Raw genomic sequence first — 16025 nt, forward strand, 5'->3', positions numbered from 1 at the left:
TCAACAGAGAAAAATATGAACTCATCACTCAATGAGAACAATTATTCAAACTTGTATAGTTCGTATGAATTCTCCCACGCATTTAATACATCACTAAATAGCAATCAAATGATTACTGTACGCTTAATTGCATCAATTGTATTGTTCAGTATCATACTGGTTGACAGCAAGCTGCAATGAGGGCTTTATGCGTCCCTCAACGTATTTTTGAAGCTGATTTAAAAAAAAAAAATGTCTTGACGTTTTCCCTAGCATATCAGGTTTTTCATATAGTTGCAATTTATAGCTATGTTGAGGCAGAAAAGATTCCACCCTTCATTCATATTACTAAAATGATATATTTGATTGCTATTATGAAAACTTAATGTGCTAGAGGCAGAATCAAAAAAAAGTTTTGAATAATAAAATTAAAATGTCAATATCAACGGCTTACATCCAAGATAATACAAACTATAGATTCGCTTAAACATTTATTAAAATATTAAATAAGTCGCTGATGGAAAAAGCAAATGAAAGAATTAGCAGATAAAGGCTATACAAAGTAAATAAATATTGTTTAACCATCATATTTAAGCAAGCGTTTTGATAAGGAGTATGTTCACATTGTTTTATGTGCTGATCTTTTTTTCTTTCTTTTTTTGGCAAACCACTGCTGAAAAACATGACATGGACACATTCATTCTCATATTTAGTCATATATTAAGTCGAATAAATATCTTACATCATTTTATTTAAAAAATAATAATTATTAAATATTGAATAATAGGTTATAATTAATAGAAAGTTATTTTCAAATGATTTAAATTTCAGGTTCGAAAAGAAAATTAACATTACTTGATATGCAGCTCTGTGTGAAAAAAAAAAAAAAGAAAGATAAGAGGCTGAAATTCTTTCTTTGAGTCACAATCACAAAAATCGGATGACTTTTTGACAGAAAATCGAGAGATTATAATCAACCACTGTACCAACAATGGATTTGTCGGTCTTGACCGCGAGGCGTTATTTTGGAGCCGACCGGAAGAGGAAAGGCGACGGATTAGTGCGGCCGATCGAATCGAGCGCAAAGCCGAGCGCCATCTGTGGAAGTGGGCCACGGGGCGGGGACACACGGCGGCGTCGGCGCCTCATCCCGGCCAGAGCGCTCGGACACAGGCGCGCGTAAGTGATGCTCGCCCCCACCCCCACAATCGCCCTCCACTCGTGACGTGGAACAATGGTGGACAACCGCTACGCCACGGCGCTGGTGATCGCCTGCGTGCTCAGCCTCATGGCCACCGTATATCTGTGCGTGGGCGTGGGCACGCAGCACTGGTACCAGTACAGCAGCCCGCCGGTGCGCGGCGAGGCCAACGTGTCCGAGCTGCGCGGCCTCTACGAAGAGTTCATGGACGGAGAGTTCGACGAGAAGACGTACAGCGACACTTTGTTCCGACTCAACGGCAGCGTGGGCCTGTGGTGGCGCTGCGTGGTTGTGCCCGCCGCCCCGCACTGGGACAAGGAGCCAGGTACGTGCACGCGACACGGGTGCCATTTGGGTAGGCCGGGGGGGACGAACGTCCCGTTACAGTAGTCTTTAGACGTCACGTCACTTGGGACACTTTGGCGACCTCTTGCGGACGAAGGGAGAACGAACCAGCCCCCTGCAGTGATTTGAACGCTGTTTCGACAAAAATATTTTGTTACCTACTAAAATATTGTATTTTTGGAAATATAGGTCTCAGAAAATGTAATATTTAAGAGTGATTGACCTAAAAAACACAATACCCAACATTTTCTCGTAAAGTAATTTAAACATAGAACGTCACAGGAACAATGACATTTTTACAAACTATTGATTATTTGGGCTACTTTAGCACCTTCTGGTGGCCGATTGACGAACTGACCCGTCCTCGGGTGTCTTTCAACAGTTAAAATGCATCTCCAGTATTTAGTTATCAAATTCTGTCATCACATATTTTTGTAAAATAAGTTTCAGAAAAAATATACTCAAGCGGCGAATACCCAGGAAATACCAATATATCTATATATTTAGAGATTTACCAAATACATTTTTTTTAATATTGACACATTTTGTCACCATGGATTGTTTTTTTTTTTTTATATATATAGAAATATATGCTTCAGATTATGTACTTGAAGTAAAAGCATAAATATAAAATGTGCTCAAATAGTCAAATCATTTTCAAATCATCGTTTCATTTTTTGTAATCATATGAAAACCAATACATTGAGGGGAAAAATATATGTAATTTAATGTAATTAAATAATGTACTTACCTTTTAGAATATATACCTTGTTTTTGCTTCATTAAAATGTAAACAATCATTTTCATTTCATTTTCACATACAAACATTTCTTTGCTGACTGATAGTCACCGTTCTTACATGTGTTCCTATTTTGGTGATCTCAGGTGCCAAGATGGCGTTAACGTGCAGAAGCTTCACCGTGCAGCAGCAGCTCACACCCAAATACAAGGAACCCGGAAACCACAACAGTGGAGAGGACATGCTGCGCACATGTAAGTCCACCGGCCACCACGTATGCAAGAATTACTTCGGGAAGCTCCTCTTTACACATCACTGGCCACAGGGGCAGTTACAAATGAAAACATCAATTCTGCCTAGCAACAAGTGACCACTCGAAATGCTGTGGCTTCAATTTTTCTATTAATCACAAATTGCTCATAATAAGCCGGTTGCCAAACATTCCAACCTGCCTGATATTTTTGTAGACTTGTGGCGATTCCAGTTCCTCCTGCCACTCGTGTCTTTGGGCCTGGAGGTCTTGGCGGGTCTGATCGGGTTCTGCGCCTGCCTCTGCCAAAGCCTCACGCCCACGCTCGCCATTGGCGTACTTCACCTGTTAACAGGTAACTTCTTTTAATTGCTTCATGAGGAATGCGTCTGAATTTTTTGAGAATAATTGTACTACATTTATGGGGGGGAATAAAGCAGTTGTATTATTTTCTGAGAAATTTGTACTTTAAGTTGTATTTTGTGAGGGGGAAAACTATAAATTAATAATAATTTCTATTAAATAAAGTTCTGAAGTGTTTTTTTCCCCTCCCATATGTCTCACCACAGGTTTGTGCTCGTTGGCCACGGTGTGTTGCTACCTGGCAGGGACGGACCTGCTCCACAGGGTGTCCGTGCTTCCCGACAAGGTGGACGGCTCCCTGGGCTGGTCCCTCTATTTGGCGCTCATGTCCTCGCCTCTACACATGATGGCGGCCGCCCTGCTGGTGTGGGCGGCGCGCAGCCACGGACGCAACTACTACCGCATGGCAGCATACCGCGTGGCCTAACCAGCTGGATGACGCCCTTGTTCCCGAGAGTGCAAACCAAGGCACTCCTCATTGTTCGTTTTTAACAGCGCTTGGTGTAATGGTTGCAACTCCGGCCGCTATGTTGAGGCGCACTTTGATGACATCACAAAAGGTGCCGTCACTATCAAACAGGTAGCTCTTACCTATGTGGTGAATATACCTTGGAATATGAAAGCTACATTGGGGAGAAAAAAAACACCAAATAGTTTACTAAAATAATGCTATTACAAGAAGAAGAAGAAAAACAAAATCAGGAGATGAACTTATTTGAGAATTACTAGGGGGAAAAAGCAGTACATTTCTCAAGATTATTCTTATTTTCTTTCTTTCAGATTTCTTTTTATTGGTTTTATTCCTATTTTCTTTGTGGGGGGAAAAATCATACTATTACAAGAATAAAGTGACTTCATGAGAAAAATATTTTGACAGACAATTCATACGTAAAGAGTAAAAAGAAAAATTGGGGGGGGGGCGAAACAGCTGCATTTTTATTTCAAGAAAAAAAGTTGTAATATTCCTAGAAAGTAAGAATAGAATTCACATTTTATTGTGAAGAAAAAGGAGCATGAACTTACAAGGCTTGAGTTTCTTGAGTGTCTTCAACCCCCCCCCAAAAAAGTAAACTTATGAGATTAGTTTTGGGGTTTTTTAGGATACGTAATGTTCTGAGAAAGACAATGTTACAAGAGCACAAAAATTGGGGGGTGAAAAATACTTCATGTGAGGAAAAAATTGATATTTCGAGAAAATACACCGTTATGAGAATTTTATTTATTTATTTAACGAGCGGAAAAAAAGGGTATAAGTATTATTTTGCGTGAGACAAAACTTGATATTTCCATAAAACACAAAAGTTGGAATCCTATAATAGTCATATATTTTTTAAAGAAAAAATGAAAATATTTCCTACTGAATCAGCCCAGAATAAAAGTGTATCTTGGGGAGAAAAAACAGTCTCTCTGGGCCATAAAGTACAATGTTGAGAACAAAGTTATTGCTGCATTTAGGTTCATGATGGATGAATGCCATTCTTTTGTTGAAATTACCTCTTTCTTTTTTTTCGTTCAATTTTGATTTTCTTCTTTTCAGTGGCCATAGCTGCTTGGTAAACAATTAAAACTGTACAATAATTTGTAAGCTAAGTTGGTATTTAATTTATTTATTTATCATTTGGAATGTGCGTGTTTGTTTTATTTTATATTTTGCCAGTATTAGTCTATGATTTAACTTCCTTGTGTTTATTCAGTTCCATATTTATTGTTTTTGTTTTGAAACAACAGTGTAGAAACGACACACAAATACTTCGCTGAAGTGGATTTTTTTTTTTTAATGGATATCCCTGCTCCTCAAGCATTATGAATGTATACTAACGGCCATATTGCGACACAGCTGCTACTAGATTATTTTCCAAATTTGCGGGTTGTTGTGAAATTCTGCTTTTTGGACATTTCAATCAGTAGATTTCCATGACTTGCTATTTAATGACAAATGTTGGTTCAATACATGTGCGACCTGCTGTTGGTGTGATACGTAAGCGTACATGTGTTGTTTTTAAATAAAACCTTTTTTCCGTACGTTTGTCTTGTTGGTTTTTGGTTTCATTCCTCCTCCTCTTTTTCCGACACAAAGTTCGCCGGATGCCCTTCTTTGTGCACCCGCAGCGTTGGCATGGTCACGGTCCTCTTCCTGGCGAGGTAGAGCGCCACGCCCTTCTCGTAGTAGGCACACTCATTGATGAAGAAAGGATGAAGAGGTTCACTGCCCTTATAGTGCAGCGTTTGGTCTGAAAACGTCTGGAACACGGGCTCCTCGGGGCGCAGCAGGCAGAAATCTCGGTCCTACCAAAAGACATATATTTTTTTTTATATCAATTAATTCTCTCAAGAAATAAAGGCCTATTTTTATAGTTAGAACTTGTAACTGCCAGAGAACAAAATGGGATTTCCCTAAACAGAAAAAAGGTTTTATTTACCACAAAAAAAAAATTCCCCCAATAATTGTCGTGCTTTTGAGAAAAACAAAGAAACATTTTTTTTCCAAGAATACAAATGCCTAGTATTTACAAGTATTTTTGTAAAGAAAAACTTGGATTTTTTTGACAATGAAATCATATTTTTTCTCCCCGAGAATGAAGTCACATCTTTCAAAAAATAAAACATGAGAAACAAGCCTTGCAACCTTAAAGCTACTGAACATAGAATATTCTATTTCGAATCGCTACTGCCACCTGCTGATGAAAAATGAAACAGGGTGAAAATGTACCGTTCTTCACATACACACCACGCACATTACGTCACATCCGCAGACAAGGTGCGGGAAATTCTAACCTGAATCCAGTCTGAAAATTATTGGCCAGAGGCTTGCAGGAGTACCCATTGTGAACAGCTAAGGTGTTAATCTACTAATGAGAAGGTATTTCAGTCATAAATGGTCAAATAAAAAGCTTATTGTAAAGTTATTTTTGGGAAAAAAGTTCCATATTGCAACTTTAAATAAAGTCAGATTTTTTGTCAAAGTGTCGTCGTGTCTTTTTTAGTTTTTGATAGAGTAAAGCCAATCTTAGAAAACTAGTTTTACATTGGGTTAAAAACATTTTTTTTGCAATATTATCAGTATGATGCAATCATACTTGTCACGAGGAGAAACTGTTTTAAAGTGGAATTTCCTATCTTCATGAGAGTTTTGTACCTGAAGTTGAGGATGAATTGCGGCCGTGATGTTTTGAGAATTGCTTTCTCTCGGGTAGTCGACGTGTCCCACCACGGTGAACACGTCCACCGGCCCGCCCTCGAAAACAGCACCTGGACCACAAAAGACGAGCACGTGAGACAGGACCCGTTCCGCACGTGCGCTTGCGGTTTTCTCTCGTACCCGAGTTAAAGAGCCGAATCCAGTCGAGCGTGTGTTGCAGGCCGTCTTTCATGGTCGTGTAGATGTTAGACCTCACCACGCCGTGAGGCTGAGGGCCGATCTCTAAAGCTGGAAGAACAGCGGTGCTGTGAGATACAACTTGTCATAATTCTAATCATCTTTACTTATTGAAATCATTGGAAATGCCATTACTCTGTTTCAGCCCACCTGTCCAAAAAACTTAGTTTTTTTTAATAAGGGAAAATAGTACTCTATTTATTTACGTTCTGTTTAATCATGTTATTACTCTATTTTTTTTAATCAAATACAATATTATAATGTATGCATCATGATTTATTGCTGCAATTCAATTCATTGTGCTGCTCCTTCTGGTGTATTGCAACAATAACACGTACCAAAACCATGCTTTCCCACAGAATCGAGAGAAAAGGACTCCTTGTCAGGGACATCAAAATGTATGTACCTCACTGGTATATCTGGCATCAGCCTCTGGAAAAACATGGACGGCGGAACGTCAATATTTTCATGGATCAAAAGATTTATTTACAGTTTTTTTGGTACATACCTGCAGGTGTCGAAATATGTTCAAGCAGATCCAGTCACAGTCTGAGAAAGCGATGACGCACAGGCCCATGTTGGACGTACTGTTGTGGAGGTCGCAGACGAGATCCACAGCTTGTGGACTCCCTTTGGGCCCCAGCAGGGCGTCCAGTTCCCGGGCTCGGACCATCTCGTAGGGGGGCGCGTCGGACAAGGGCCCGCTGAGGGTGAGGATCGGGGACAGAAGATGGGAAGAACTCTTGCGACCCGACAGGAAGTGAGGCGCTCTTACCTGAGGGCGGCGTGGGTGAAGCATCGGTTCAGGTCGGTGTCGAGGTATCGGCGGCACAGCTGAGTGGCGCGCGGGTTGGAAAGCACCGCCTGCACGGACGCTTCCCTTCCTGCCTCGGCGCCCGTCGCCGTCCTCTGCAGCTCCCTGACCAAGTAGATCCCGGAGAGCTCGTTGCCATGAGTACCGCCACAGACGGCGACCCGAGACAACCTCGGCAAGCGGACATCCATCTGATTGTATAGCATGCAAATGAGATTTGTCCTCCCTTTGATGGAATACACAGTAAGTTAAACACCTTACCTTACTTTATGAACTAAATTACTATTCGGCATTCAAAAATCCCAGATGACATAGGAGTTTCCTCGCACCTGCTCCACCCGCTGCCGTTATCTTTCTCTCCCCGCTCGTTTACGCTCTTGCACCCTCTGGCCGGGCATTCACGCCGCTTCCCCCGAGTCAGCACTCTTGCTTTTGCATGCACTGCACTGCATCGCAGGCAGGGTGTGTCCCGGGACGATATCGGACAAGAGAGCTCACCCTTGAGATTAGGTTGCAAGCTCAGAGGATGACGTCATCCGTCTGGTAACTGTTAACAGTGGCTGGGAGGGAGGCATTGATTTAATCAACTGCAGATGCAGGGTGGGAAGGCAGTACAAAGTATAAAAAGCGCTACAGCAGATAGATAAGGATTTTCTACCCTGCATTTATGACAGCTAAATAAATAAAAGCACTTAGGCTCCTCGATAAGATTTTTTTCCCCATAATATTATTTGAACACAGGCTACTATTGATTTAATAAGCTAACAGAAAGCAAGCTGAGCACAGAAAGCGCTAGGACATTACATTCAAATGAGAACATTTTCATTTTACATCCTTGGGTAGTATTTCAAATCAGAACTGATCAAATGCTAACGTTTGGCATTTTGCTAACATAAGTAGCAAGACATCATCCATCTGGTAATGAATACTGGCCAGGGTGATTTTTTTTTTCTTTACACAAATGAGTACAGACTTAAGATGTAGTTGAACCTAAGATACACATCATTTCAAAAGCAAGGCAGACAACAGTAAACAGATGTGACATTTTGCTGCATGCTTTGAAGGGGTAAAAAAGTGGAATGGTGAAGCATTTGTCCACATATCATGCATGTCAAATAAAAGTGATCAAAAAAGACTTGTTTGACATTACAGCATTTATTAAAGATTTCCTCGACTTGGATACAAAATCGCAAACAATGTAATTACGTCTTTTTTTTTCTCAGTCAAGCACGGATCCACGGAATCTCCCTTTTTGGTGACATAAAACAACAGGAAAATGACTCACCGTTCTCCATACATTATTATACATTTATAAAATCAAATGTTTTTAGATTCTTTGTCTTGATTAAGTACACTTACAGACAACAAGAAAAAAAGACGAAACACTTTTTTGGTGTCAATGTGCTTGCGTATGGTTTTTTTCTTTTTAAATCAGCACTGCATTTACTTTAAATGTGTCTATTCTTCACACCATAAAACACACATTTCTCTTTTAAAACAGACAAAAAATGACTCACTTCGGCCTCCAACCGTATTAAAACCTGAGCGTCCAGTTCACTCACACATTTTTCTGACAAGTGAGCGCAGGTTGTCTAAGGCGAGGAGGAGAGATGTAGCACACTAACTATCACAGTTGAACTAGATAACACCCCTTCTCCCACCACACTCGCACGCAAACACACGCACACACAGTCGCACAGCAAGCGACGTTACATTAAGACACAAATAATCAGATAAACTAGAACTTGTCTTCATGAAGGCCACCGATTGATCGCACAGATTTGAGAGATGGATGTGGAAGGAAGCACTACTCACAACAAGCTTGTGGGCCCCACCACCGTCCTGGAGGTCTCTTAGAACAGAGAACCTACGAGGAGCTCTTTTTTTTTTATCTTTTCTTTTTTTTTCTTCATCCTCCGTTTCTTTCGCGGGTGGAGTCGGTGGTCAAAATATGTCTGGGCAGCCCTCCCAGTCGCAGCGCTCCTTGGCTTCCCAGTAGCCGCCCTTATAGATGTGGACCTGCTCACCTGTGATTCGGTCCTGGCAGCGCTCGAACCAAAGTGCCTTGTAGAGGTCATGAGGTGCGCCTAGGGAGAACGAAAAGTCGTCATTAGTGAAGGAGCGAAAATCCCCGATAGGTTAGAGGCGAGCGCGGGAAGATGAAAAGAAAGGAATACTTGCTTTTCAGTGACGGATCAGTAAGAGAATCCTCATCGACAGCTTTTGAAAAAGAGAATTGGAACATGGATTTTTTTTTAACCCCTTACTCTGCTAATCCCCTGATCAGTCCCTCCAGGATTTTGCTGCTATGCGCCACAACCTCAAAAACTGTTTCACAATCAATATGGGTCACTACTTGGCAGCAAACGCTCAAAAAGGAGCTCATTTGTAAAAGAAACAGAATTGACCAAAAATAGGCAGACATCCTGGAAGGACCGCCCTATCCCGGTTGGAAAGGAAGTAAAGCTTATTGGATGGAACGGGCTCGAACCTTCATCGGAGTGGCTGTAGGCGCGCTGGCTGAAAGCTTCCCTCTCGCGCTCGCGCCGGACAATGCGCTGCTTCTCCTCCAGCCGCTGCTTCTCGCCGTTGGCCTCGTCCCAGCGACCGTCCTCCATGAGCCGCTGGTCGGGCCGGCGCCGGCTGTCCGTGGGCGCAGCGGTCTCCTCTGGCTCGTTTAGAGTTAGCGCCAAGGAGGTGAAGTAGTACATGGTCTCCGCGCCTTCACTGTGGACCAGCAGAATATGACAAACTGTCAAATAGAATTGAAAGGATTGCTCCAAAGTTCCTCAAATGGTCATCTCCACTCTTGCTGGTAGATATGCTCTAATTTAATGGCTGGTGCACTTAAATAAATGCCGCGCCTGAAATAGCCACGCCTACATGGACTTCATTTCACCACAATTCCTTATTGTTCATATTTTTTAATCCTTTATTTTCTCAAATAGTTCGGGTGCTGTCATTCCGAAAATATTTTCAACTACTTACGGCAGAGGGTTCCTTCGCCACACCTCTCGGGCTTTCAAGGTTTGGTAGACGGTCTTCTGTTTGCCCTCGGACCCGTTCTCTCCGCCGCGGCTACTTTGCATCACGCGGGAGAACTCCATCTTCTCGTCCCAGGTGCCCGACAGCACGTAGTGGGCCTTGCCATCCTTGTCCATCACCACACCGGTCACCTGAGGTGGGCGATGGCGAGACAGAGACGTCAGTCCTTGTGAGCAAATTCCACCATAAGGAGTAAAAGACAAAAAAACAAAAAAAATCTCACCTTTCTGGCCACATCTCTGGAAAAGTAACTGTAAGGCGCAAACTTTAAATGACAGCGGTCTCCTGTAGTGTGGTTCACCACATCGATCTCTCCCGACTAAGATTAAAAAAGATATTCATAACCATCACCGCCATCCAAAAACACGCCAACATTAAAACAGGAAAAAGGTTATGGATTCTATGCATAATGACTGTAACTAACCAAATGAACTAACTTCATTGCAGGAATGACGTTCCAGACATAGAAGTGAATGAAGATTATTTGCGTTTCTGTGGTGTATGGTCCAAAAGGGGTGCATTATCTTTAGATGTTGAAGTAGGATGAATCTGGAAAATGTATGCAAAGGGCAGCTTTCAATCTAACCTGATCGATCCAGAGTTTCCCAACTATGATGTTGTGCACTGTGGTAGTCACTTTCTTCCACGTGTAGTGATTGTTGCCCCTGTTAAAGATGGCGTGAATGGTGCCTGCAGAGATGCACACCGTACCAGTGAATGTTTGGATGCTTTGTGTTGTGAAGTGCTCTTACCTAACGGCATGATGGAGAGATATTTGCCCCGGAATTTGCTAGCGACGGTGATTTCCTGCCTAAGGGTCCAGCCTCGATCGGAGATGGCGTGATGGGCCGCGGCCGGCGGGTGGTGACTGACCTGGAAGGAGCAACGAGTGCCTAGCATATTAGTAACGGCGAATCAGTGATCAGTATAGTTTATTATCACCCTCTTAAAAATAATCGCCTGTCAGTTTTTTTGCAAACATTTTTTTTTGCCTAAATCATCTCCTCATGATGCAAATGGTTCAATTTTTTGTGTTTCCTGGAAAATATGAAAAAATGATTTGGGCGATTATTTTAACAAGGTGTCGCTAAATCATTTGATTCACAAGTGCAAGAAGCTAACAGGGCAGTCGCAATCTTCACTCAGCAGCCTCACCTGCTCGCAGAGGGAGCGGTAGCCGCTCTCCCGCCGGCGGTCCAGCTCGTACGTCTCTCCCAGCAGCGGGTTGAAGGGCTTGCCCGTGCGGTGGACGGTGGTGGAGTAGGACGACACGGAGAAGGCGGCCACGTAGCACATCTGCTCCAGCGAGCTGTGGCACTTGGTCGCCTTGTCCAGCAGCTCGTGGTACTCCAGGTCCTCGGACAGACGCTGCAGCATGGAAATGGGCTCGTTGAAGTTCACCTAGGGGATCAAAAGACATATTATGAGAAGACAGTGGAGTGTTTACACATAATAAAATAATGAGAAACTTACAGTAACATACACATGTACATAGATATGGAGTATACTTAAATCCCGGCCACTCACAGGCATGGGAATCTTGGAGAGCTCTTTGCCGATGCAGTTTTTCATGATGCTCCACAAGTTGAGGGAGTAGTTGGGCTTGTCCGGGATGCGCGTGCGCCTCTTTTTCAGCGGCAACAAATCCTGCGAGGGCGACTCCTGGTTCATGGCCAGAGGCTCCTCGCTCAGCTAAAACGGTAATTAAGATTTGAAAAGAAATCAAGTTGTCATTTCATAGAAATAACACTCTTTACAGCCCAGGAATAAAAGTTGTCATTAAAAGGTCAAAAATAAAGACGCTGCTATTGAGGATCAACCTTGTAACATTTGATAGGATAAAGTCAGAATTACAAGAAAATCTTCTATGACATGAGATGAAATCGAGAATTGAGGGGGAAAAAAAGGAATAACGACAATCAACTGTTAACCTAAATTGTAATTTATAAAATGCCATGTTATGAGAATAACATTCAAATTTGCTAAGAAACTATGTTGAAGTGAGCCTAAAAGATTAATGCAGTGCTTTTCCTGGATCTTAGGACATCTATAGGCAACTGTAAACGTGGTTGTTGGGTTTTTTTTTGGGGGGGGGGGGGGGGGGTGTTAGTTATCCACAGATTTTTGCGTCACTGCTCGGAGCATAGCAATGCAATTAAAAGTCACTTACCGACTGATCATCTGAACACATTTCACTATTGAATCCGCTGGCATTACTGCTCGACCTTCTGGAAAAAAAACATGAAAATGTTCATATTAACAACACGCACACACAAAATGAAGAACATTTGCGTTTCTGTGGTGTGTGTGCTTACTTGTGGAAGTGAGGGTCTGCGGGAACAGTGATGAACTCGGGGGCCTCTTCCACGGCGTCAAAGAACTCGTTGTCATCGTCCTCATCGCTGGCCTCGCCTTTCGCAGTTCCGACGGAACCTAACCAATCCCATGAGGAAATCGCAGTTGAAAAATAGAATTGGAATATGTTGTGATATTGCACAAAGATAAAATTCTACTTTCAAAGATAATTATGGTGTAAAACCCTAACTTCCTGAGATACTAAGTTATACAACCACAGGAATAACGTCATAAAGATAAAATGCCATATGATGCAAATGAAATGATAATTATTGAATCCAGCGGCCGCTTCGACTGTTATTACACTTATTGTCGGCGGTGGCGTTGGCCTGCCCGGCGGCCCCACGGAAGGCTCGCTCCAGGTGGTTGTGTTGCTTGGCCAGCTGCTCCAGAGTCTCCTCCAGTCGCACCCGCTGCTCCCGCTCTGCCTGGAGCGCCTTCTGCCAACGCTTGCTGTGCGCCTGCGCCAGCGCCAAGAAGTCTCGGCATGCCTTCAAAGTTCGCATCAAAAACGCGATTACAAGAAAGGAACTGGTCACGTTATTGCTTGTAATGTTTAAGAATAAAGTGAGAATTTGATATAAAAAGGAAGTAATATTCCAACAATAACAATTTACAATAGCAAAAACAATTTGTAATGTTTTATTTTTTAATTTCATATATTAAATAAGTGTATTTATGAGAATAACCATGTCATTTTCAAGTGTCAGGTCTTCATTTTACACAACAAGTCATATTATGGAACAAATAGTGCTGAAATTTTAAAAGCTACCGTGTATATATAGTCAGACTATTATGAGAAGAGAAAATGAGAATACGAGAAAAACCTTGTATCGTTACAAGAGTTACGCTATCATTGTAAATGATAAATGTACAAGATTTTTTTTTAAAAAGCAAAAATAAAGTGTTAGTTTTTCTGCAATGTACCAGTACAAGACGTTGTGCAAATCAAGTGCAAACTGACATTGATCATAGCGTTGGAGGTGATGCGGAACAGCGTGGCTCTCTCCGTCACTTGTCGAATTTTATCTCCCGCCTCTCCCGTCAGACGCAAACTGTCCAGCTCCGACAAAGACCTGTGCCACAGTTGACGAGCCGTAAATCATACGCTGTCACAGTTTTCATTGCTAACCATCATTTTTTTTAACTCTTTAGTGAGCAATTATTATAATATGTATTGCATAGCTGAAGATGGGTGGACCTCTGGAGAGCGGAGCCATGCTTGGAGATGAGATCGTTGCACGTGCTGAGATCCTCCACCTTACTGCCAAGTGTCCGAAGCGCCGACTGGACTTCGGAATTCTGTGAGCCGCCTCCTTGTCTGGAAGGTGCAGACGAAGGCAAGTGGGAGAAGTCGTCACCCGAGTCATCTGTTCACAAAGAGGGCAAGAATAAATCAATCCCATTTCCAGTTTGATTGTTGACATGCAAGAATTTTAAAGTGAAAATCATAATACAAAAGAAGTTGTACTGTAACAAGGTATTTATATTTTGAGAAATGTACTGACAATAAAGTCATTTTACATGATAACAGCTCTCATTACAGAAATAGCCAAAAATACGACAAAAAAAAAATCCAATGTTGCACAAATAAAGTTTTAGTTTTCGCTGCTTTGCTTGTTTTACCCGACTCAATTAGAAGGCGTGCCGCTTTGGCCTTGGCCAGCTCCAATGCGGTGATCCAGCGCTGTCGCTCTACCTCGCAGCTTGCCTTCAGGTGGTACGTCTGCGCGCCGCCGTTGGAGATGACGAAGTTGCATGCGTCATCCACGGTGATGGTCGCTGTCGCCAAGTTGATGGTGCCGCGACAAGTGTGGCCCATCTCCGCCTGAGTCCTGAAAAGTAAAGAGAAAAACTAATTATGACCGAAATGACAAATCATTGAAAAAAGAAAATAATAAATAGAGCAAAATGTAATTATGTGGCCTTGAAAGTCATTATTTTTTTTTGACATTTAATAAAATAAAATATGAATTGATTGGCGCATTTCCAACTGTGTTCTGAAAGTCAAAAGGAGAAACAATCATTGTAAAATAATAATAATAAATACATTACAAAAAATAAGACGACAAGTAATAAAAATTATGGAAAAAATATGCATAAAAATTTTATTTAAAATAAATATAATATTGCCAACGACAAACTATATGTTCATACATTTATAGCCATTTAAATTACAAAAATATATATATTTTTAAAGAAATATATAAGATGACACCATTAAAACATGTAAAATTGTGTAACCCATTTTCACGTGGGTCCAGATTATTTAAAAAAAGACATGAATAAAGTGTAACAATAAAATGAGCACATGAGATGATTCTACAACAAATCAATAAAACCTATATAAAATACAATTTTATTCATACCAGGACATTCAAAAAGACAACTACACAAACTGATAATGATTCAGTTACTGGTTTGTTCTACAACACATCAGAAAATCTGCAAGTGTTTATCATTTTCCAGTCTTATTTTGAAAAACTAAAATATAATCAGATGGCTTTCATGGAGGACAAGAGAACTATGACAAGATTTATTGTTTTGAGGCTTAAAACTCAAGGATTTAGACAATATGAATTTAGAGTCTCCGAAAGATTTATGAGTTTCAAAGTAGTTGCAGAATGATTTGATAATCAATGGTTTCTGATAAACTGATTAATTCTTGCACTCCTAATTCAAATGAAACTGCAGGCATCTTCTTTGTTATTCAGCAATGTCATACCTGTAATAGGACAGCAAGCCATTGCTCAAGACAAACCAGCGTCGCTGATAACCCTTGATGTAATTAGTCCACTTGAACACCCATCCCTTGTATGTGTCTCCAGCTGGGGTTGGAGTTGCTGTCTTGGGTTCGGACATCACAACCCCCTGAACCCAGACACCAATGCACAGAACCTTTAAAACACAACCAGACAGTTAGACAGAGACGGAAAACAAGACAACAGTTTTAGACTCTCCAGTGTGATGAGTTGGGGCACAGTTTTTACCCTACCGTTGTATGGCCTGACAGGTCAAAGTTCAACTAGTTGAAGTGCAAATAACACATCATTTATTGTCCCGTCCATGCGATGAAATGTAACAAAAACATGTTTACCTTGACGTGTCCCTAAGTTGAGAGCTTAGGCGAGCGGGCACCCAATGAAGTCACTGCAAATATTGACAACACCTATACTAAAAATGGCTACTTAGCTCACGGAGGCTAACTGACCAGCAAGCTAACGTCGACAAAGGGGGACAAAACGCGGCAAAAAGCATCCAGAAAGAGCAGCTGGCGTGGCTATAGATTGCAATGTCGGCGTCAAGTGGTTGAAACATTTCTCTCAAAGCGTGTGAATTGTGTCCGCTGTACAGCTGCGCACAACTCTAGCTAGCTACTTCTAACTAGCCTATAGTGCTAGGTGGGTCCACCCGGTGCCACACTAATTGCAGTCCGTGGAGAAACAACCCCTGCGCATGCGCACAGTTGCCTGTAAAGTATCGACGTGGATGTTTGTTTTAGTTTTCACCGCCAATGGGCACACAAGTTGATTTTTTTATGTTCCCTTTAAAATGTCA

The 16025-nt window shown here is 41.7% G+C and overlaps 3 protein-coding genes across 5 annotated transcripts; 1 reads left to right on the forward strand and 2 right to left on the reverse strand.

The window, feature by feature from the left end:
- The first annotated feature begins 1033 nt into the window (after positions 1-1033).
- Positions 1034-4899, forward strand: LOC147159653 (claudin domain-containing protein 1-like). Its single transcript, XM_086060063.1, has 4 exons — positions 1034-1505; positions 2411-2518; positions 2732-2869; positions 3084-4899. Exons 1-4 carry the CDS (start codon positions 1214-1216, stop codon positions 3302-3304), a joined length of 759 nt encoding a protein of 252 aa, XP_085916189.1. The 5' UTR covers positions 1034-1213; the 3' UTR covers positions 3305-4899.
- Positions 3892-8072, reverse strand: LOC147159654 (N-acyl-aromatic-L-amino acid amidohydrolase (carboxylate-forming) B-like). 2 transcript variants are annotated; one of them, XM_086060061.1, is made up of 7 exons: positions 7334-8072; positions 7029-7258; positions 6762-6957; positions 6592-6685; positions 6197-6304; positions 6014-6126; positions 3892-5163 (listed from the first exon to the last, which is right to left on the reverse strand). In XM_086060061.1, the coding sequence occupies exons 1-7, from the start codon at positions 7358-7360 to the stop codon at positions 4924-4926; spliced, it is 1008 nt and encodes a 335-aa protein (XP_085916187.1). In that variant the 5' UTR covers positions 7361-8072; the 3' UTR covers positions 3892-4923. The 2 variants fall into 2 exon arrangements, with proteins under 2 accessions (XP_085916187.1, XP_085916188.1); XM_086060062.1 differs by having other exon boundaries at positions 7329-8072.
- A 157-nt stretch (positions 8073-8229) lies between these two features.
- LOC147159655 (oxysterol-binding protein 1-like) lies at positions 8230-15893 on the reverse strand. Of its 2 annotated transcripts, XM_086060048.1 has the most exons (17): positions 15565-15893; positions 15193-15365; positions 14094-14302; positions 13669-13837; positions 13432-13543; positions 12772-12958; positions 12428-12545; positions 12283-12340; positions 11640-11804; positions 11268-11513; positions 10865-10985; positions 10699-10802; positions 10336-10431; positions 10056-10243; positions 9559-9794; positions 9249-9287; positions 8230-9154 (listed from the first exon to the last, which is right to left on the reverse strand). In XM_086060048.1, the coding sequence occupies exons 2-17, from the start codon at positions 15327-15329 to the stop codon at positions 9012-9014; spliced, it is 2328 nt and encodes a 775-aa protein (XP_085916174.1). In that variant the 5' UTR covers positions 15330-15365; positions 15565-15893; the 3' UTR covers positions 8230-9011. The 2 variants fall into 2 exon arrangements, with proteins under 2 accessions (XP_085916174.1, XP_085916175.1); XM_086060049.1 differs by lacking the exon at positions 9249-9287.
- Positions 15894-16025: the final 132 nt, after the last annotated feature.

This window comes from Leptonotus elevatus, chromosome 17 (assembly GCF_054856555.1).
Source record: "Leptonotus elevatus isolate MCC_2025b chromosome 17, RoL_Lele_1.0, whole genome shotgun sequence".
Classification (NCBI taxonomy): Eukaryota; Metazoa; Chordata; class Actinopteri; order Syngnathiformes; family Syngnathidae; genus Leptonotus; species Leptonotus elevatus.